This window comes from Strongylocentrotus purpuratus, unplaced genomic scaffold, assembly GCF_000002235.5.
Source record: "Strongylocentrotus purpuratus isolate Spur 01 unplaced genomic scaffold, Spur_5.0 spur5_scaffold_4, whole genome shotgun sequence".
In the NCBI taxonomy this organism is placed as follows: Eukaryota; Metazoa; Echinodermata; class Echinoidea; order Camarodonta; family Strongylocentrotidae; genus Strongylocentrotus; species Strongylocentrotus purpuratus.
This window is the reverse complement of record NW_022145610.1, coordinates 6,233,107-6,256,579: the sequence shown is the minus strand read 5'-3', so window position 1 is coordinate 6,256,579 and position 23,473 is coordinate 6,233,107. Positions and strand designations below refer to the sequence as shown.

Genomic DNA, 23,473 nt, shown 5'->3' with positions numbered 1-23,473 from the left:
TGGAAATGACTTCTAACTGGACATGAATGCTAACTGGAGGGTAACTGGAAATGAATTCTAACTGAAACCAGTTGGGTAACTGGAAATGACTTCTAACTGGAAATGAATGCTAACTGGAACCAGTTGGGTAACTGGAAATGAATTCTAACTGGAACCAGTTGGGTAACTGGAAATGAATTTTAACTGGAACCAGTTGGGTAACTGGAAATGACTTCTAACTGGAAATGAATGCTAACTGGAACCAGTTGGGTAACTGGAAATGACATCTAACTGGAACCAATTGGGTAATTGGAAATGAATTCTAACTGGAACCAGTTGGGTAACTGGAAATGAATTCTAACTGGAACCACTGAATTGAGTAACAGGAAAATCATCTTTCTGTTTCCAGTTGAACTTCTAACTGGAACCAGTTGGGTAACTGGAAATGACTTCTAACGAACCAATTGAGTAACTGGAAAAATTACCTTACTGGTTCCAGTTGCACTTCTTATTGGTTTGAACTGGAAATGAGTACCCATAACAATATTTTCCAGTTCGGCAATTGGTTTCAACTGGAAATTTTCTATTCCAATTGAAACCAATTGAAACCAATTGAAACCAGTTGAAACCAATTGAAACCAGTTGGAGATTTCAACTGGTTTTAATTGGATTTTGGTCCTGGGTACTGCTCCGCTTTAACCGTCTTGTCGTTATTTGGGTCCAGGAAATCTTTCCCGGTCAAATCAGGTACATCAGAGCATTCCAAGATGGTGGAATTAGGCACCTGTTGTAACAAAGAAACAAAAACACCGTTTTTCAAAATAAAACCACGCGTCATTTTGCTAACGTACGTAGGACTGCGGTAGCGTCTGCAGTGGTCATTGAAAAGTCACGTGAGCTATAACAGCGTTTGTAAAAAGGCTATAAATAAAATTAGGTAACTAAAAGAAAGCTATTTTCGACACAATGAAAAATAATTGTAGGTGGTTGCATAATAATGTACAATTCTAGTACAGCAACATTGTTAGTACTCCACCTCTCTGATATGTTTCCTGTACATCAAATGAGATGGCACAATAATTATACATGATCTATTCTAGAAGGTAGGAGAATCTAGCCTCCCCCCAGTCAGTGTAATTTAGGGTACGTGTATGCGTGTTCCCTCCCTTTGAAAGCACCCCCTTCTAAGGACTACCAACATTTCTGAACTCCTCTTTCGCGGGCTTTTCCTGCCTTGAAGACCTCCCTAAATCCAGAACACTGCTTAAAATGCCCCCTATCTATGGTATTCAAGATATTTTTAACCCCCTTTAAAAAAAATTCTCAGGAGCCCAAAGAGAGGGAACGAAATAATACATCCCCTTTTCGGAAGAAATCTCCGGGTGAAAAGTCATATACATCTCCTTTTTTTAAACAATTCTTCGGCCGAACTTTGTCGCGCGAAAAGTACCTTTTTACCGGAGATTTTGGGAGGGGGGAATCTAGGCACTGTTCCGCGTTTCTTTTTTTTGGGCTAAACCTTGCGTTATCTCTTTCGTTAATTTTGATTAGTGTCCGAAACTGTGGATTTTATTTCAATAAATTGATTTCATTTCATTCCATTTCATTTCGTTTCCTTTCGTTTCATTTCGTTTCATTTCATCTCATCTCATCTCATCTCATCTCATTTCATTTCATTTCGTTTCGTTTCGTTTCGTCCCGTTTCGTCCCGTTTCGTCCCGTCCCGTCCCGTCCCGTCCCGTCCCGTCCCGTCTCGTCTCGTCTTGTCTCATCTCATTTCATTCCAGTTAACTTACGATGGTCATAGGTGTGTACTGAGGATGGTGATGTGGAATCATAGGGTTATTGTCCTTTCGGTTATAGGCCAGTATGAAGGACCACCTCCTTCTGTCGCTGTTGTTAGCGCTGCTACAGTGCAGTAGGTTGCAGTGGAAGAAAATGGCGTCTCCTGCGTTGAGTTCGACGAAAGCGACGCCGAGCTTTTTCTTGGCGAACTCGACCCTTTCGAGATCGGCCCCCGTCTGGCCTCCGACCATGACATGATCGACGCGACCAAGTTTCTGAGATCCGGGGATTATCTTCAAATATGAGAAGAGAGGCGAGATTTTTAGATTGTCTTTAAATTTGTTTGAAAACAGCCAAAATAACCTGACTCCTATCCAAGTTTTTATCACTTTAACCTTTCATCATTTATTTCATAAGTTTCATTGTCTGCAGCAGAACGTCCTTGTAAAACAAGTACTCGATCCATGGCGCTGGATGGGAATATCCTGCTTTAATAATAATAATAATAATAATAATAAAAGATACACTTTCTTTGATGTAATGTTGAGGCATGAAAATACCCGGATCGTTCTCCCTTTCCTGGGCTTCTGCTTAACCTCTACATCCATCTAAAGAATGGAGCAGAGTAGCACACGTGTCCCAAACTACTATCAAGTAACAGTCTGCAAACCATTTGCAAAATGTCATTGTATTCAAATTTATCCTCTGCTGCTTAGTAATTGCTTACATAAGCATTTGCTTCAAGTACAAACAATTGTTTGTCAAGCAGAAAATCAAGCTAAAACAACTGCTTAAATCATTATGCATATTAATCTTTATGTTGTGCTAAAACCTTTTGCTTGCTTTCAGAAAGCATACATGCTCACGGTTTCAACAAAAGTGACGTCACGTCGCGACTCGTCTGTGCGAACACGATTCATGAAAGAACATTAAAGGCTGGTTTCGTATAGTGCATTCAAAATATAATGCATGTAGGGGGAGAAAGGGAGTTTTCACCAGTGTCAGGCATCTTCACTGTTTAAAAAAAAAAATCATGTTTAGCTATGAATCTGTGTCATAACCACTTAACGTTCTCCTGGTCGGAACGGAATAGTTTCCGATAGGTCTCGGGAGCAATTTCTTCTCCACTTCTTCTAATCCAGTACAAATTTGTTTTTCCTCTTACGAGCTGAACCTCACTCTTGAATTCCAAGTTGATATGACGGAGCTTGGAGAAAGCGTAAGCAAATGCTTAAAGGAACAAGCATAATATGTGTTTTATGCATACGTGTTTAAGCGATTGCTTGTGCTTCCTAGGAAAAACCCTTTGCTTGCAAGCAATTGCTTATTTTAATGCATACGTGTTTAAGCAATTGCTTGTGCTTCCTAGGAAAAACCCTTTGCTTGCAAGCAATTGCTTATTTTAATGCATACGGATTCAAGCAAAAGGCTAGCACAGGTAATAGCGTTTTTATGCATACGGCTCAATAACCCTTCCATTCATCTAAATTCTTTCTCCTAAGGTTATTGCTATTGTTAATATTTTTCTCCGTATTCTCTTTCTTGAATTGTATGAAAAGAAAGCCGTTAATAATGACTTTGCACCTTCCCAATTTTGGCTGCTATTGTAGTACAATGCATTTCTTTCTTCTTGTATTTCTTAATAATCACACATTCGCAAAAACTTTCAAGAACTCATTTCCAAGGCAATTTAATTAACTTATCATATTACACAAATATACAATGACACTCGAGGATCTAGCTTAATCTATTCGCATGGAAGGAACATCAAATAGTATTATTCTCCTGAGGGCCACTATTGATGTTCCGGAGTGCGAATAGTTTTAGCTTGTTTCGAGAATGAGTCATTGTATATTTGTTTTATATCCCTCTCACCTGTATTATTCCTTGGACAATTCTGTAATAACATGTTCCATACTCACATTCACATCGTATTAAAAAAAGGAATAGAAGAAAACTGCACAGCTCAAATGAAACATTGGAGGATATAAATGTGTTTAGTTGGCGCTAAACAGTACTGCTGTAGTGTAGTGCAGTTACCGCACAGCGTAAATTGCAAGGCGTGAACGCCGTGACACCGTCGCGACGGTTTCACGGCGTTGTGTGGAGGCATTTGAAATCCTGTACGCTCACTGAATTTTGCCAAGTTTTTTTTTTTTTTTTTTTTGGGGGGGTGGGGGGGGGGGGGGACGAATAGTCCACTTTTTCCCGGGAAAAAGTTAAATTTTCGCGACGTCAACAATAAAAAATGAAATTTTCGGCAGGAAATGTCTTTTCTAGTAAAATTATTCTTTTTCTTGTTATGTACACTATCACGTTTGGATTATGTATGACGTCATTGTAATGTTCACACTTTTAAATAGGTGACGGACAGGGCTCTTGAAGTTGCCTAAAACAGTGACACGAATGTTGTCCCCGCAATGCCACGCAAGTATGCGTGCCAAGGCGTGCCATTTCGGTGCTACGCAGCGTGAAGCCGTGCTTGCTGCCTGTACGCGCACTGTACACGCATAAGTTACGCACTGTCTACGCAATGCGCGGCCAAAAATGGGCCGTCGGCAGTGTTCGCGCGCCGAGTGCGCAGTGTTCATGGTTCACTCGAGTGGCACGCTCAACCAGTGTGAGTCAAAAAAAAAGTTTACACCTAGAAAATTGCTAATTATCTTTAAAATTATCTATGAACAGTAAATATGTATATATTTCATGAAAGGGTGTTTTATCCGAAATCATTTGGTACCATTTTTTCATCCAAACGTGAACACATACCACACAAACATGAAACCAAATGATTTGGGATGAAACACTCTTTCATAAGATGTATAATAATTTACTGTTCATAGATGATTTTCAAAATATTAGCAATTTTCTACTCTAGGTGTAAACTTATTTTTGACTCACACGGTAGAACGTAAGTTAATGGGTGCCGAATTTTTGAAATTTTCAATACTCTCTCTACGACATGGCAAGCACCCCCGCATCCTGTACGCACTCCTCGCGCTCGTTCACGAAGATGACGCATTGCGTGGCAGCGCGGGGACAAAACTCGTGCAGATATCAGAGTGGTACTATTGGATTGATTTTTCAACAGTCGTTGGGATCGTTCTTATAACATTGATATGTCAATTTTTGGAAGTAACTCCTTCAAAATGCTACTTAGGAGGTTTTTATTTACCTGGAGACATCCATTTTCCCTGTCACATTTATCAACTGCAATGAATGAAGAAATCATCATGTCAGGAAAAAAGCATCCATTCTTGTACCAGTACCTACAATTGGACGAAGAAAAAAAAAACAGGAAACGAAAATATGTGAATTATTAGAAATGATTGCATGACACATGCTTACTAAAACGAATTTCTAATTTCGACGTAAATTCAATCACAACCCAATCCCCATAGTTTGATGTAAAATGAAGCCCAGAGAAATATAGTCATAACAAAGTCTTGTTTTAATAATCACCCTTTGTTGATCGTTAACCTTATATTGGCAACGAGAGCCGATTGGCACGATCGGAGGCTTGCCGTGTGTGCTAATAGGCACAAGCAATACGCAGAATTGCACTGTGATTGCAAAAGCTTTTCCTGTCGTAACTGGCTTAATGACAACATTTTAATTTCTTGTTATTTGTAGCTATACTGGAAATTTATAGAAATTGTTTGTTCATTGGTTGCGGGGATCGTAAGATGTAATTTAGGTTTCTACCACCTCAGTATTATTTCACAGCTTAAACAAGATTCATCAAAAGTGACTAAAGAAAATTCTCAAGAAGAAGAAATTGAAAGAAAAAAAGTACCCGTAGTCTTGATGCCAGACGAAACTTCCACCTGTCCTTGGTTCCTTCATGATCATCTTGGTGTGATAATGGTAAGCTTCTCCTCCAAGGAGCTGAACATGAGGAAAGGGAGAGAGTGAGAGTGAGAGAAAGAGAAAGAGAGAGAGAGAGAGAAAGAGAGAGAGAGTGAGAACGGGAGAAAGAGAAAAAAGAAGAAGAATAAGGGAATTAAGAGGGGTGAGAAGAGAATAGAGATGATGAATAAAGAAAGAGACAAATGTTTATAGAGAGATGATGGGTCACAGAAGAGGGAGAGTAATTCTCGTTCATGAGTAGCCTCTTGTCGATGCCCTCGCGCTGTTGGAGTCTCTAAATTCTGACGAGCGAAGCGAGTCAGAGAAAGCGAGGCGCTCGCGCGCCTCGCGCCTCGGTTTCTCTGACTCGCTTCGCTCGCGCCTCGGTTTCTCTGACTCGCTTCGCTCGCGCCTCGGTTTCTCTGACTCGCTTCGCTCGTCAGAATTTAGAGACTCCAACAGCGCGAGGGCATCGACAAGAGGCTAGTTCACGAGTGGAAGCATGTTTACTGACATTGACATATTCTTTTTTACCCTCTCGAGAGCACCTTTCTTGTGATTGTTTGTTGTTTTACTACTGACAACGATTCAAAAGCTTTTAAATACTAATGTTTCGTGTCAATGACACAGAAAGACGATTTTTAAATAATTGCAACCTTTCCCCTTCAACCAGCAAATCTTGATTTGAATTGCTTTGCTTGCACTACTTATTCGATTCGGCGGTTGTAAAGAATGTCCGTGGTTATTTCTATTACAAACAAAGGGGGGGGGGTGTTTGGGGGTTAAACCCCCCCCCCCTTTGGTATTTTTATGTGTATAAACCCCCCTAAAACCCCCCTCCCCCCTTTGGTTTTTTTTTTTTTTTTAAAAATAATAACAACAAAAAAAACAAAAAAAAACAAAACAAAATCCCATGGCTGACCTAATAAAGGTGACCTTACCTCCCTCCCAACGGAGCAAAATGTCAAATTTTCAAATTTCGAGACCAAAAAAAAAAAAAAAAAAGTGTCCTCTTACCCCCCCCCCCCCCACATTAAAAATGTTAACCCCCCCCCCCTTCCATCCCCTTGAAAAAATCCAGCGTACGCGCCTGCATAGAATGTAATACCTTTTCAGAAACCCCGGCGACTTTTTGTGATCTTGCGATCATGCCTGTGATGTCGTTTCCCGGATGACTCCAGAGAACCATTCGGGTATTACGACCATGACCGTCGTTGATGGCGTAAGCGTGTTTCGTAATCCCCTCATCATTGTCTAGTGCTTTCTGTAACTTTGTCAGCTCTGCTTTGTTCAGTAATGACCTGTAATTATGATGGTGAACATCAGATTAAAGTTTAAGTTTACCTTCATAAAAGGTAACACTTTCTTCTTTAAAGGCATTTGTGTACATCTCGTATGTATGCGTTCACGCGCATGCGACGTACGTTGCGTCGACCCGTCTACTCTTTAATGGCTATCACATTTATCGATAGATTAGAACCTATATGTCAACTTCATACACCTCTTAACAGGGATAAGATTTGAAGCTGATACTTTGATTACAGAATAGCAGCGCCTAACTCCGTGGTTATTTCTATTACAAACAAAGGGGGGGGGGTGTTTGGGGGGGGGGGGGGGTTAAACCCCTCCTTTGGTATTTTTATGCGTATAAACCCCCCTAAAAAAACCCAACCCCCCCCCTCCCCCCTTTGTTTGTTTGTTTGTTGTTTTTTTTTTTCTGTAACTTTGTCAGCTCTGCTTTGTTCAGTAATGACCTGTAATTATGATGGTGAACATCAGATTAAAGTTTAAGTTTACCTTCATAAAAGGTAACACTTTCTTCTTTAAAGGCATTTGTGTACATCTCGTATGTATGCGTTCACGCGCATGCGACGTACGTTGCGTCGACCCGTCTACTCTTTAATGGCTATCACATTTATCGATAGATTAGAACCTATATGTCAACTTCATACACCTCTTAACAGGGATAAGATTTGAAGCTGATACTTTGATTACAGAATAGCAGCGCCTAACTCCTATACCATAGATTGAAGGCGAAATTCGTTTTGGTGATGCTCCCCTATAGATCGATTTAGGAGAGGGTTTAATTCAAATTAAATAACTGGCATACTATATGCAAGTTATATGTATTAAACGATAAAGGTACTGCCCTTTTTATCGGTGACTTTTATTGAGAAAAAAAATCTAAAAGAGATACTTTTTTTTTTTTAATGAATAGGTCACTGATAATCATTGTTTTTGCATAATACAGAAACCCCGAAAATCGCTGTGATTATGAAGTTATTGCGCCTACTGGAAACTCACGCACACACGCCCCTACATGATCAACACTCACACGCGCACACACAGACATAATACGCATTTAAAATTGAACTAGAAGTTTCTGTTATAGAATATTATCGATAATGTTTGTTGTCTGGTGTACATTTGGCCTAATCCAGTGGTCACGTGCTGATCTTTATTCACACACGTATATGACACAGACATAATAAATCAAGTCGAACTTTGGAACAAGGTCCCTAAATTTATTTAAGCTACTGATTAACTACTGTCAACTATTGTGTAAACAAGCAACGCCCCCAAACAGCAACGCCCCCAAAAGGCTAATAAAAACAAATATCTTCCAACTTCTCCTTGCTATTGTTATTGTTTTTATTGTTAAAGCCTGTTAATTGTATGTCTCTTTGCTTATCAAGGAAACATGTTTTTTTCTCAGTCTCCTTCTTTACCTCTTCCCCCTTTTCTCTCTCTCTACCTCTCTTTCTCTCTTTCTAACTTTTGTATGGGGAGTGCTTAACCTTTTGTTCTTTCTCTATCTTGCTGGATATCTATTCCTGTCTGTTTCCTCTTCTCATACCGTTTACACGGCCCCCTCTTTCTATCCCCTTCTCTCTTCATCGACAGACTCTCCCTTTCTTTCTATCACTCAACCATCTTGTTGTTATTTTTTCTATTTATCTATCGTTCTCGTTCATTCTTATTCTTTGCCGTAAACACTTGTAATTCTTTTTTTTTCAAATATTTTTTTATAGAAGTGTATCAAACATTTCTGATTATTTTACGTATGAGGGCCGAGCTGATACTTTGATTACAGAATAGCAGCGCCTAACTCCGTGGTTATTTCTATTACAAACAAAGGGGGGGGGGGTGTTTGGGGGGGGGGGGGTTAAACCCCTCCTTTGGTATTTTTATGCGTATAAACCCCCGTAAAAAAAAACCAACCCCCCCCCTCCCCCCTTTGTTTTTTTTTTTTTTTTTTTTTTTTTTCTGTAACTTTGTCAGCTCTGCTTTGTTCAGTAATGACCTGTAATTATGATGGTGAACATCAGATTAAAGTTTAAGTTTACCTTCATAAAAGGTAACACTTTCTTCTTTAAAGGCATTTGTGTACATCTCGTATGTATGCGTTCACGCGCATGCGACGTACGTTGCGTCGACCCGTCTACTCTTTAATGGCTATCACATTTATCGATAGATTAGAACCTATATGTCAACTTCATACACCTCTTAACAGGGATAAGATTTGAAGCTGATACTTTGATTACAGAATAGCAGCGCCTAACTCCTATACCATAGATTGAAGGCGAAATTCGTTTTGGTGATGCTCCCCTATAGATCGATTTAGGAGAGGGTTTAATTCAAATTAAATAACTGGCATACTATATGCAAGTTATGTGTATTAAACGATAAAGGTACTGCCCTTTTTATCGGTGACTTTTATTGAGAAAAAAATCTAAAAGAGATACTTTTTTTTTTTTTAATGAATAGGTCACTGATAATCATTGTTTTTGCATAATACAGAAACCCCGAAAATCGCTGTGATTATGAAGTTATTGCGCCTACTGGAAACTCACGCACACACGCCCCTACATGATCAACACTCACACGCGCACACACAGACATAATACGCATTTAAAATTGAACTAGAAGTTTCTGTTATAGAATATTATCGATAATGTTTGTTGTCTGGTGTACATTTGGCCTAATCCAGTGGTCACGTGCTGATCTTTATTCACACACGTATATGACACAGACATAATAAATCAAGTCGAACTTTGGAACAAGGTCCCTAAATTTATTTAAGCTACTGATTAACTACTGTTAACTATTGTGTAAACAAGCAACGCCCCCAAACAGCAACGCCCCCAAAAGGCTAATAAAAACAAATATCTTCCAACTTCTCCTTGCTATTGTTATTGTTTTTATTGTTAAAGCCTGTTAATTGTATGTCTCTTTGCTTATCAAGGAAACATGTTTTTTTCTCAGTCTCCTTCTTTACCTCTTCCCCCTTTTCTCTCTCTCTACCTCTCTTTTTCTCTTTCTAACTTTTGTATGGGGAGTGCTTAGCCTTTTGTTCTTTCTCTATCTTGCTGGATATCTATTCCTGTCTGTTTCCTCTTCTCATACCGTTTACACGGCCCCCTCTTTCTATCCCCTTCTCTCTTCATCGACAGACTCTCCCTTTCTTTCTATCACTCAACCATCTTGTTGTTATTTTTTCTATTTATCTATCGTTCTCGTTCATTCTTATTCTTTGCCGTAAACACTTATAATTCTTTTTTTTTCAAATATTTTTTTATAGAAGTGTATCAAACATTTCTGATTATTTTACGTATGAGGGCCGACCTTGAGCGCCACCATCCGAATAATAGCGACGGTTGTTTGGCAGACCAGAGAGCCGCCAAGTTCAGCTCATGGTTTATGTATCTGCAGACTATATAGGCCTATGTTAAAGGTCCCATATGCAGGCCCAGAAAATGAAAAGGTTAAATTCCAACAGCATTTGAAAGATAATACTAATTTAGAACTTCCCTAAAAAAGGTGGGGCTTAAAAATTTCTTCAAGTGGAAAATAATGACCATTAGTTGTTAAATCGACTTAGGAGCTATAGAGCCAATTAGTAATAGTCTTGCTTTTCAGACCATTGTACCGAATGGTCATACGTTTTATGCTGCGCAAAGATTCAATCAGTTTAATTTTGGAAGAAGTGAGTTATTGATGTAGACAAATGCTCATTTACAGCTCATTTTATGTATGTTATTACCAAAGAAGAAACAAAGCCAGTCAGTCACTCAATAGTTTATGACAGTGAAGTCTAGCAAGTAAACGGGTTTCCTTGCATAATTTGAATATTGTGACACTGCTAACGTTTCCATTTCATAAATAAGACATGACATATTCATAATTCCTGCAAAGCTCTACAGACTTTGAGGTTGGCTGCAAAAGTGACATAGTACCTTTAACCTGTTTAATACCAACCTGACAATGAAATACCCTTGATCGTTGTACCCTCTCAAAACCTCAGGGTCCGTGGCCAGGTCCTCAGAAAACTCAAAATCTAGGAGTCAGCAATTTAAAAATGAAGGTTAATCTCTCACTCTCACGTACGTTGTTGAAATGTTTATGGAATTTACAATGCAGACTTTATGATAAAGGATAGAAAGAATGGAGCAATGCCTGAAAATAATTATCATGATCAATTTCAAATTCAGTTAAAAATACAATAATAAAGTTTCAAGACACCTCACTCGCGCAATTACACGTAACGTTGTTTGTACAAATTATTATTGTACCCTAGCTATAAAGTCAGATGCAGATTATTATGAATTGTCATATTAACTGAGAAAATATAAACTCTTATTCGGTTATAAATTAAGGCCTACACGTCTTGATAAATGCTGAAAAAAACCTATTTGGCATAAAAAAAAATATTAAAAAATTGCCGAATAACATAAACCACGAGTAGTGATTTTATATAAATTGTAGTAAGTTAGAAGATTTGTGTACGGCAAACATACATGTATACCTGTTTTGATCGCCATTGTTCTCTGTGTCACGTTTTTCTTCCACACAAGTTACTGACGCTGAAATCAAACACGTAACCGCACTCCTCGACGTCACAATAAATCACTGTCTTGTCACTTTGAAAAATGTTATGATACAGGAAACTCGCGGACTAATAAAAATTGTTACACGTGTAGGATATGGTCGTTGAAAGAAAACATGTAGGGCTTTATACTGTTTTTATCAGATGGCCTATGTTTGATGACCTAGATAAAGGTCAATAGGGAGTGAAGTTTTAGGTAACGTGATGGTAAACGAATGATGGCAATGGTCGCGTGTCTCACATGACAGAGTGTACTTTTGGGAGTTAAAGATATGGATGAAAGCGACAAAACGGTTTGAAGGGGACGTAAGGGGACGTTATTTAACCCTAATAAGGCCGGGGGCCATTATGCCCCCCCCACCACCCCCCCCCCCCACGATTTTTCTGATTGTTCGGGAACGGATATGGATGGCGCCCCACCTCTCGCTGAGTTTTTTCTTTGAGTCTTGCGCATCTTTAATAAAAAATAATATGAAAATCGGGCTACAATTACAAGGTCACGTGACCTTTTGTCTTTGCATGTCAGCCCGAAAATCGCTCATTTTTGTGATTTGTGTACAAAACATATGGAAATGTCAGTTTTCCTCAAAATAGATCAAAAATTGGTTATTGGGTCTTGTTTGAAGTTTAGGTGGTTGTTTTGGGGTCAAATAAGTGGAATTGTAGTAAGAAATGAAATAAAACAACAAAAACTAAAAAATACATAAGTTTAAAAAACAATGAAAATACATAAGAAAAAATCCAAACAAGAGATAACAAAAGGAATAAGCTGGCTCTTCCAAATTTTGTTGTTGTATTATTATTCCAAATGGTCTATAATGAATATATGTAGTGACAAAGAATGCTTAAATATGAATAAACTTTGAATTTGAATGGGTAAAAATGTGATTTTATGACCTTATTTGCATAAATTACCATAAATATGCAAATGAATGAATTTTTCAAAAAATTGAAATCATCATAATGTTTTATACACTTCACTTGACAAGCGTGCAAATTTTCGCGGAGATCGGCATAATGCCCCCCCCCCCCCCCCCCCCACCGGCCGTACTAAGACCTCAAATAACCCGGCCTTATTGGGGTTAATCAAGGATTGTTTACTTTTATTATCTTCTTTCTATTTCGGTTAACATGGTAAGATATTCGTGTTACTGTAAATTATTCTCTAATAGACCCGTTATCTGTTCTTTAAGTCGAAAAACATGGATAGGCAAGCCTTAATGCATGCGGGCAATGTCGAACAAGAATTGATAGCGGAAATAATTGGGTTAATAACACAATCAATTAATCATCATGATCAGATGATGACGACGAGAGCAAAGTCCGCTCAATCGCTGTTACAAAGTGAACTTTGACATTAATGATATAAAACTCTTTAATACATCTATAAACAACTGTAAACGTGAAATAAAATATTTATGGAACCGAAGACGTGTTCGTTTATCAACAAATAAATAGATTTAATGGCCCGTATTCTGAAGTCGTGTCTAAGTCGTGTCTAACTAAACAGTTGTTTAACTTTAGACGTGGCTAAGTTAGACACGACTTCAGATTACGGGCCAATGTTTTTAACATACTGTAGCTTAAAGTTTTCATAGTACATGTAATTCATTGTGTATTTCAGGTTAGACCCCCCTATCTGCCAATTTCTTGACACCCAACTATTTATTTCCTTTGTCAGTATAACATTTTTCGTAAATAAGAGGAGCGTTGCGTCAATTGCCACGTTTATAAAAAAAAAAACCCGATTTAGTTGCTCTTTCTTTCAGGTAAAATTTGATGTGTCACATTCACATCATACTTTTACGTCTAATTGTCAGTCGATCTAATTCCATTTTGAGTCATACACACACAAGTAGCTGCGACCATGAAATATCATAGCAAATCGGTCGATTGTAGTCAAGAAACATTGTTTTAAAGCTAAAGTAATATCAGTCTTGAGAGGGAGCTATACAACATAAAGAGATTATTATTTACAATGTCATCACTTTAGACTCGATTTCAACCGCGACGATCATTGAATATTGTGAAATCTCATATATATGCTTTCAATATGTTCATTTAAACCAATTTATGACCTCATACCAAAACTTAATCTCTGATGGGATGTTATTTCCCATTTCCCCTATGCACCCCTCCCCCACTCTCTCCCTCTTCAGCCCCTCTTTCTCTTATATGTTCCCCCTCTCTCTGTATTCCGTCCGTTTGCATTTCCCCTATATGTATCCTCTACCTCACTACTTCACATTCCCCCCATGTTCCCTTTCTGTCGCCCTTTCTCTCCACCTCCCCCCCCCCCCTCCTCCCTGTCTCTTCCATCCCACTGTTTCCTGTATCATGTCTCTCTATTTCTCACTCTCTTCTAATAAGTTGCTTCCCCCTATCTCCATCTCTCTCTCCCTCTAAACCTTCTCCTGACTTCGCTTGCTTTCTATTTCTCTTGCCCTCTTGTTCATTTATAATTCACACATTCTTATTCTGCATTTTACATTCACATTCAGAACAGGTTCAAAGCTAACCACGCATAAATTACCATTGCTCATGAAAATTGCTTTTTATAGTCATGATTTTAACTTCACATACAGAACCCATTACTTAATGCATCCTTACCTAATACATCTACAACACATATAACTTGATATTTAATGTGCAAGGCACAAATCCTCTTTGATGTAATACTTATGTAACAAATGTTATTTTATGTTACAATACTACTGATGATGCTTAGTACATAATAAAACTAAAATAGAATACTGTTTAACTTTCTCTGTAATCTTCAATATATTTGGTATCTTTCGCTGAAATATGAGCAGTTTATCTTCCCTGAATTCACACACTATTATTTCTGTCATTTACTATAATCTATACAAACTGTTGGACGCTTTATCTGCCTAAAATTCAGGCACTGAATTAATTTTGTATTTTACCATAGTCATTCTTTTCCAAAAACATTAGGCAAACTACATGTAACATATTTCCAATCTAACATCCTGGTTTGAATCATCATCAAAGAAACATAGCTTACATGAACAAATCAAACGAAATGAATATAAAAAGACTGGTACTTTAATCTATTTCAACTAAGAATGCAAATCAAACGCATATTGATGGGGAAAATTTGCTCCATCCTACCTGTCTACATCGACTAAGCCAAGTTCTAGCTTAATAGACTTCTAGTGCTACCTAAACAATTGACTACATCCTTGCTTCTAAATAAAGGGAATCTATTTCATTGTACCAACAACAAACAAATCTTTTCTTTTTCTTTTTTAATGATATCTAAAGCTTGAATATTCAACATGATGAAGGATACGCACAGATGACTTTGTAAGAAAAAAGGTAAGATCTAAATGGACACATCACACTTGAAGTGCTTTGCATATAGATTGAAATTGAAGTAGAAACTGATTTAGGGTTGTTTAAAAATTGCTCCATGATAACCTACACTAACCAAATTCCTAATTTCAATCCCTGACTGAACCCTAACTCTAACCCTTACCTGATTGCAACCCTAAGGCTAACACTATACCTTTCACAAAATAAAGCCCAAAGCAATTGTCACTGGATCACATGATGGAGCAACCCATATGGTATTAGAATATGGATGAAGGTGAGGCCCTTCTAGTATAGCCAGCTCACTATCTATCATTATGCACATACTGATAAATTCATATATTAACATCCTTGAACCATAGATCTTCCTTTACAAAACAATGAGATCGTATCTTTCAAAGTGGGTTCAAGTTACCATTTCGGAATGCTATTGCCAAGATCTTTCCTTCCTACTATAACAAGCCTGTAGTCTATTTCTTCTTGAGCATGGAGGTGATTTTTCTGACTTTTTTACCATTGTTGTCCTGTTTGGATGGTTCAGCTGGTCTCTTTTCTGCATAGATTGAAGAACAAGCGGTTTACAGAGTGATAAAAAAGAGTGTGTGTCACAGAGAGATAGAGAGAGAAATAGAAATGAAGACAGAAATAGAGAGAGAAAGAGACAGAGATACAGAAAGAGAGATAGAGATAGAGAGAGACAGACAGACAGAGATACAGAAAGATAGATAGAGAAAGAGATAGAGAGAGAGAGAGAGAGAGAGAGATAGAGAGAGAGAGAGAAATAGAAATTAAGCCAGAAAGATAGAGATAAAGATAAAGAGAGAAATGGAAATAAAGACAGAGAGACAGAGGCAAAGAGGGAGAGAGAGAGAGGGGGGGGGGGGGGGTTAAAGGGGAAGTGTGAGACAGAGATTGAAATAATGTACAGAGTTAAACAGAGAAACAACATATGAAAATAAAGCGAGAGGTGAAAAAGAGGCAGATATTTTTTTTCAGAGTTTGAGAAACATAGAAAAAGACAAAAATAGCAAAATGCACAGGGAGCGACATCGGAAAAGAAGTAGAGAGAAAGTATGTGTTTGTGTGTGTGAGATAAGACACAGAGGGTGAGATAAAAACAAGGAACATGGATGGCAAAGAGAGATACACGAATATAAAAACAGAAAATAAAGAGATACATGAAAAAGTAAACAGAACAAAACAAACAGAGATAACAAAACTATCCTGTCAAGCAAAGTAACAGGGCATTAAAACTTTCTTAAAGTTAGATGAGTCAGAAAATCCTTAACTTCTCTCTCAAAATTATAAGACTTACTCAAACAATGAGTTTAAAAGCCTCATTCATGACTCTAACTGAGGTTTTGGTAATGTAAAATGAAGAATCGTAATCAATTCCAGTGCTGGGGTAATACTTCAATCTACTAATAATAATACTGTAATTGGTTTGGTTAGTTGCATTGTTTCAGTGAATGTTCTTATCAATATACAAGAGGTACTCAGCTGCATCGATAAAAACTAGTAAAAGCCTAGTAATTTCTTTTTTCTAACCTTGTACTTCTATCCAACCAAGCAATTGCTTGCGAGGAGAAGCAACAATTTGTTAGCAATTACTGCCACTGACATAGCTTACATTTCTTCTCAAATGTTTACTTTTTTTAAATGGAAAGCTTTTGTATTGCATGAAGAATGAAGAATATGTATTCATCTGTTTTGCAAGCCCCTCTCCAGAGAACTTGAGCTTTTTCTCGCATGCAGTTTGTCAGTCAGTATTTTTTGTATCTAGAGCTGCTCTCACTTTATTTTGATAACTCCTAGCAAGCTGATACTCCGCTTCATTTATATAATTAATGAATGCAAATTTAATCTACTCTAAACCAGTTTTTACTCACACATTACATTGGTCTACAGCCCACTTGGAAAGTGAGTGGGGAGAACACTTCTTATTACCTTGGTGCATAACCCTCTTTTCTTTATTTCTCGCATGGCAGCTTGAGCTCATGTTGGAGAGTATAATTGTAATGGAACGTTTCAAACGGTACCCTGTACCTGCCAACCTGCATGCCTGACATAGCAAGTACCCTAGAAATGTTTTACTTTGAACCATTAGGTTTGCCTGAGCTATTGCTTTCAGGCCAAGCAAAAGGTCAACTCAAGCTTTTACTAGGTGACTTTTGCTTCCAAGCAAATACTGGTCTTTATAGATACGCCCCAATATCTGTGCAAGGATAGAGATCTCCTACCTGCTTTCTTGCCTGGCTGGCAAGCTCTAGCATCTTTCATTCTCCCAATGTTCCTCTTGGAGACGATGCTATGGTCGACGATTGGTCGAGGGTAGTCTCTCCCGATGATACAGCCTGCAGCTTCCTGTACGCTACGTGGTGCGGTCCAGGGCTCATAGATGTACTCAGCAGGCAATTTATTCAATGCAGGAATATACTTCCTGCAACATTATAAGAGTTAAAGCTCCATTAAAAGAATTTGAACAATATAGATACATCCCAAGTTTTCGGATCTTTAATTCACTAGAAATACACTTTTTAAACAAGACTTTGAAAAGTAATGAATAAAGACATGTCTCCTAATTACAGAAGTAACAGAATATTTCATCTGATTGTATTTGGTTTGACTAAAGCTCAAATATGGCGCTGTCAAGATGTTTTCTCAATTCAGATAAACTCTGTCGTAAATGTTGGCATGTAAATTCATGTTTAAGTACATGTATATTTTGCGTACTTATAGACCTACTTCTAAATGTAGAAATGTCTCAGTCTAGAGGAAAAGTCACAGGACTGTAGATCTATTGGTACAAGGTTCAAATCCCGACTGTAACACTGACTTCTAGCTTTGGCAGAATTGATTTACATTTGACACTCTTGACCAAGAAGAAAACAGGAACCCAGCAGGAAGAAATGTTCGTGAAGCTATGGCAGGAAGCTAAAGACATGGACATTCTATGAATGCTTCAGCTCCTCATAAGGATAGCTTGGCTTAGGCCTAGCTGAGTAGTCTCCTCTTGAACCTTGGCATAGTAACAGATGATTCCATGCAATGTTCACTCATTCAGTTTTATGTGGTTTTTTTTTTTGACAGGGCAGCATTGTCGGTTACAACACTGCTTCTCACAGCAGCCCTGTTAGTCTGGAATAAATATGTTTCCAATATATTAAAGATAGAAATTAGTGGGTTTTTTTTTGCTTTCTGATATTATTTCCATCTTTCTCTTAACTCTACCTTCTCTGTAATGGGTCATGAGGGGGCATTGAGGTCTGGTTTATTGCTGTTTGGTCTACCCCAGTCCATCTACTATCAACATCGTCTAATAATAATTTTGTCTATTTATCAATTAGTCTGATCATCAGCTGATGACCATTTGGGCTAATAGCCATTTGGTCTAATCTCAAATAAGTCTACTTCCCATTTGGTCCATTGTTCAATTAGTCTAATAAACTAGTTAGTCTAATTCCCAGTTTGACTAATGCTTATTTTGTCAACTAACCATTGGGTCTAATAAGCATTTGATGATTGGACAAAATGGTAATCAGACCACAGGGATAGTAGACGGGTTGGTGTAGACCATATGGGAATAGACTAATTGGGTAGTAGACGAATTAGTCGTAGACCAAACTGAAATTCACTGAAGGTCCTACCTGATGTACTCTCCAGTCTTATCTGTCTTTTTGCCAAACACGACTGGGCTGTAGACCCGGTAGTATTGGTGGAAGAAGGCACTAGAAGACAACCACATCCAGTTAGCAGCATTCAGGCTGTAATCTGCATCCAATAACCACTCATCAAACACCTAGATGGAGAGATACAAATAAAGAGAAGGGGAGGAAATAATAATAATAACAACAACAACAACAACAACAACAACAACAAAAATAATATTAAAGGGATAATTGAGTTCTGTTTTCAGACCGCAAATGCCTTCAAAGTGCATGGTTATTGCTCTTATTATTATCTATGACATTTCTAGTGCCCTTTTAGAACCTACAGTTGCTACAGTACACGCCGAAAATCTCCGCAACACGAATATGTGATATATTTTTTGGATTACACGGTTTACACGATTCACCTGAATCGTGTAACTGTGTAATCGTGTAGACTTACACGATTGAAGATTGTCGCTCTGAATCGTGTAATCGTGTAAATAGTTAAGTGCATTGGTGGGATGATTCAACCAGATGCAACAAACGTGTAACTGTGTAATCGTGTAAATTTACACGATTGAAGATTGTCGCTCTGAATCGTGTAATTGTGTAGATAGTTATAATGGTTATAAGAGCATTGGAAGGGATGATTCGACCAGCTGCAACAATCTGTAAATCGTGTCTTGCTTTCACCACTCACTTAAACCAAGTAATTGCTTTTTACACCACTTGCCTACATCAGGTAATTACTGTACTTTATATTCGTGTATAAACCTCATCACTTTCTACTAACCTGCACCATGAGACAAGGTAGGAAAACGTCAGAAAGAAGAAGACATGATAGATGTAAAGTACAGCAAAAAAGATAGCTACGAGAAGGGAACATATAAAAGGAAAATGAGGGTTGAAATGGCACGATAAAGATAAGAAGAAAAGCTATGCAAGAGAGAAAAAAGGGAAAGTTGATCAGAAGAAAAGAAGGGCGAAACATAGTGAAAGAAATAGAAATGAGAAGTAGAAAGGCTTTGAAAGGGAGAGGAAAAGAGAAAAATAAATAAGATAAGAGTGGAACACAACGAAAGAAAGAGAGGTGAGAAAGATAAGGGGGCAGTGGAAATATATTGAGAGAAAGAGAGAGAGAGAGAGAGAGGGGGATGAAAAAAAAAGCATTAGTTGAAAGAAAAGGGGCATGGTTCATATTTTAATAGGGGCATTAATTGGAGTTGATGGGGGCATTTATCAAAAGTGAAGAGGGGCACTTCTCGTACCTAAAGAGGGATAATACTTAATTGAGATTAAAAAGGACACTTGTGAGAATGGAAAATGGACACGTATTGCAAAGGAAAATAGGAACTCGTCGAAGGAAAAGGAGCGCGTGTCAGAGTTGAAAAGGGGAAGGGGCACTTTTACAAATGAATACAGGCACTTGTCAAAATAAACAAGTGGGGGTGGGCACTGTACCGCTAGCTAAACGTAATGCAAAACCAGTTGGCCATTCACTTATTATATTCATTCTCGTCTTAATTGCTACTGCTTCCTGTACTCTGTAGCCAGTGGCTTTGATCCGAACGTAATACCTATTGTTCAGGAGATCCTATGTTCAAAGGGGATTCCCCTGAACAATAGGTATTATGTAAGCATCTTTGTCTGTAGCTAGGGCAACGCCCCGACGAGGGTCAATGGCAGGCCACATTCAGAGTAAGCTTCTTTTGTATGTGACAGGAAGTGTGCTATTAAGTCTTGACCTTAGTTCTTCATACATGTAGCTGAATGCAATGTTGTAAAAGATAATTTACAAAAATGAGGAAAGTTAAAAAAAGCAATAAGTAATCAAAGTGTAATTGTTTGTGACCTTTTTCAAGCTGCCAATGACGTAAAACATATCAACCAAGGCCAGGAACTCTCGTGGGGGGAAATGACGCCCCTCGCACTCTCATGGATAATTTCGGAATAAAATACATAGTATAACGACATTTATAGTAACGAAGGAGCTGGTGAACATAATTTTTTAAAATCTATTTACAACTAAGAATACCCCCCCCCCTTCCTTTCTCGTTCATCACTTTTTGTTTTCTTTTCTCACGGAGGATTAAATCCGAGAGTGCTTTTCAGGAAGTGAACTGATTTTTTCATTTTCAAACAGTCTAAAATTAAACTAGAGACACACACCGCAATTAAAAATATATAAGAGAGACAGAATGCGTAATATTCGCTCTCCCCCTCATCCCCGTTGTCTTCGTTCAACCCTCCCCACCCCCCCCCCCCCTCAGCTGTTGGTTATTCCTGCTTCTACTGAACGAGACATCGTAATCTGCTCACCCTCACCACTGAAAATAAATTGTTACACAATTCCAGCGAGCAGTCGAATCGTGTAAATTTTTAATCGTGTAATTGTGTTACAGAGATTTTCAGCGTGCAGATTACACGATTCGACCTGAATTGAGGAATCGTGTAATTTTACACGATTACACGTTTACTTGGCAAAAGACGAATTGTGTAAAATTAATGGTTACACGATTCCCGCGAGCTTTCGAAACGTGTAAATTTTGAATCGTGTAAATCGTGTTGCGGAGATCTTCGGGGTGTACTGTATGAAGGTAATTTTAGACCCCAAAATGTGTGAAATTTAGCCAATACGATCATACGAATTCAGCTCCACTTTTAAAAAAATATGGTGACCGTTAATCAATTATTTAATTAAACAATACATGGGCCGGCTGGTTGTGCGTAATATTACCAACACGAAAATGCCAACAAAAAAGCCAAAATCGGCATTGGCTGAAATACGACGTAAAAGGCGCTATTTCGTTCTTTCATTGGCTTTTACAAATTATCTAATATTTGTAGTGGTACACAAGTATTAGAAATCGTTATATCTATGGATATTTCAGCCGTCTCTGAACCGATTTTGATCAAACAAAGATGATTTTGTCATTTAAATTGTATGTTCTTTCAAATTTGACACTCAGTTTTTCATTATCTCACAAATAAATTATTTTGTGTAGCGCCCTCTCCAACAGAACTCAACTATCCCTTTAATAACATGTTCATATATATATATAGCGCTCTCGCACAATTGGTTTGACAGCGCTTTACAGGGAGAGAAAGAGAGAGAGAGAGAGAGAGAGAGAGGGGGAGATGTCAGGACAAAGATAAAGTAAGAGACATGGACAAAATCATATCGCAGTAAAAGTGTGACAAATTTGGGGGAGAGACAGCAATAGGTAGAACTCTTCAAACATCTGTTTACCTCTTTTAAACTCTTAAGATAATTGTGAGAAGAATAACACATTCACAGAGAGTGGTAATATTACGTCAAAGTGCTACCTTGTCTTGGCATTCAGATATTAATTTTGTACAACTGAAGACAATTTCTAACTATATCTTTTGCAAAATGTAATCTATGTTTAATGAATGAAAATACCTACAAAAATACATAAATCATATCAAAACTGTATTTGTGTCTCATAACCTCTTACGATACTTCAACTTCTATCGATGAACAGATTTAGATAGATGCATAGATTTAGGACATTGTGCTGCCTAATAAACTCCTATCATTTCAGGAACCACTAAGTTAAAAACTCATTCATCAGACAACTGACCTCTTGACCCTTGACCCAGCTCTGCCAGAGGTCACCCCTGGTGAGGAAACATGCAGCAGAATGTCTGGCAAGGTGATGGATCCAGCCTTCGGTCCTTAGTTGGGTCATGATGGCATCAATGTAAGGGTAACCGGTGCGCCCCTTGAGGAGTCAGAACAGGTACAAAAACCACAGTTATGTCACTATGGAACAATGCCAAGACTCAGTGTTTGAGTGTATCTCAAATATTTGGTTGCCAGAAATGGTATTATGAACATCAATTTTGCAATCTGCCATTCATACATTGGCAGTCAGAGAGCCAAGCAGGATAATTTATTTTTGCATGCATTGATTTAGCTGGTATTGATGGCCGTACAGGTTATGAATACGTAATGAGTCTTGCAAAGGTCCGGTTATTAGCTTCTTCTAAAATTTGATTTATTTTTCATCCATGAAGTTGGTATCACTGGAAAGAGGAACGAACAAGGATGCGATATATATAATATTCAGAGTCTTATACTCAATATGCAGTACGGAAAATGGCCCTCACAAATTGCCCGGCAATGAAGTTGGAATGGGCTAAACTAAATTGTTTCTAATCCAATCTATGTCAGATTAAATGCAATAAACATTAAGCTCAAATTGAGAGAGAAATTAGAATTGTATTTCTATTTCAACTCCAGAAGCAGAAAAATAGGATTTCAAATGAAATGAGCTGAGGTACCTCCTTCCATGCAGCCAAGAATTCTGGATTCTCATCCCAAGGGACCTGAATACAGATTGGGTTCTCCTCCATCTGGTGGAAATTGGGTGTTCCCGCGGCAACAGTGTAAAAGAACTCTCTCCAAATCAGCTGGCCCATGAGTGAGACGGGAGGCTTGGTGCAGTTGGTCTGTCATATGACGGCAAAGAACAACAAAAAGTCAATGAAATGTCATTACACATGGATAAGAATGCATGCTTTCATCCATGTGGTTCTGAACATAAATACTTGTATACATCAAATAAAATTTCTTTGGTTCTATAACATATGCTCCTGCAGTCAATTTCCTCCACTAACCAAAGTTCTTGAACAATCTCTAACCTAATGCAAAACTCAATTGCAACCCTAACCCTATACCGGTACTATTAAGACCTGGAGCAATAGACTAGTTGACTATTTCAACATATTCAAATTTTATGCTTACTTTAAAAAAAAGTTGTTTTTGACAACCTGTAAACTTGTGCAACCTAGCTAGGAGTCATATCATTTCTAATTTCATTTATTTTCATATTTCTCATGTTACATTTACATTACAAAATAAAGTACAAGTTGTTCTTTGTGTGATACAATAACAATCAATAATACATAATAAATAACATAAAGATAAGTGGTCAATATAGAGTATTGATCTAACTGAAAGAAATAT

General features: G+C 37.9%; 2 protein-coding genes across 3 annotated transcripts in view; both read right to left on the bottom strand.

Annotated features, from left to right (window-relative positions):
• Positions 1-603: 603 nt before the first annotated feature.
• On the bottom strand, positions 604-11,684 carry LOC583943 (L-proline trans-4-hydroxylase). Its single transcript, XM_030997909.1, has 7 exons — positions 11,417-11,684; positions 10,870-10,948; positions 6,719-6,911; positions 5,558-5,649; positions 4,937-5,030; positions 1,776-2,057; positions 604-763 (listed from the first exon to the last, which is right to left on the bottom strand). The coding sequence occupies exons 1-7, from the start codon at positions 11,430-11,432 to the stop codon at positions 641-643; spliced, it is 879 nt and encodes a 292-aa protein (XP_030853769.1). The 5' UTR covers positions 11,433-11,684; the 3' UTR covers positions 604-640.
• Positions 11,685-14,026: 2,342 nt separating this feature from the next.
• LOC583959 (cryptochrome-2) overlaps positions 14,027-23,473 on the bottom strand; it is a 28,602-nt gene continuing 19,155 nt past the window's right edge. For both annotated transcript variants that reach the window (XM_030997502.1, XM_030997503.1), the window contains exons 8-12: positions 22,789-22,956; positions 22,086-22,226; positions 18,478-18,629; positions 17,071-17,270; positions 14,027-15,383 (exon numbers count right to left, since the gene is read on the bottom strand). In XM_030997502.1, coding sequence (XP_030853362.1) covers positions 15,301-15,383; positions 17,071-17,270; positions 18,478-18,629; positions 22,086-22,226; positions 22,789-22,956 — 744 coding nt within the window. In that variant the 3' untranslated portion in view covers positions 14,027-15,300. The remainder of the gene's footprint in view (positions 15,384-17,070; positions 17,271-18,477; positions 18,630-22,085; positions 22,227-22,788; positions 22,957-23,473) is intronic.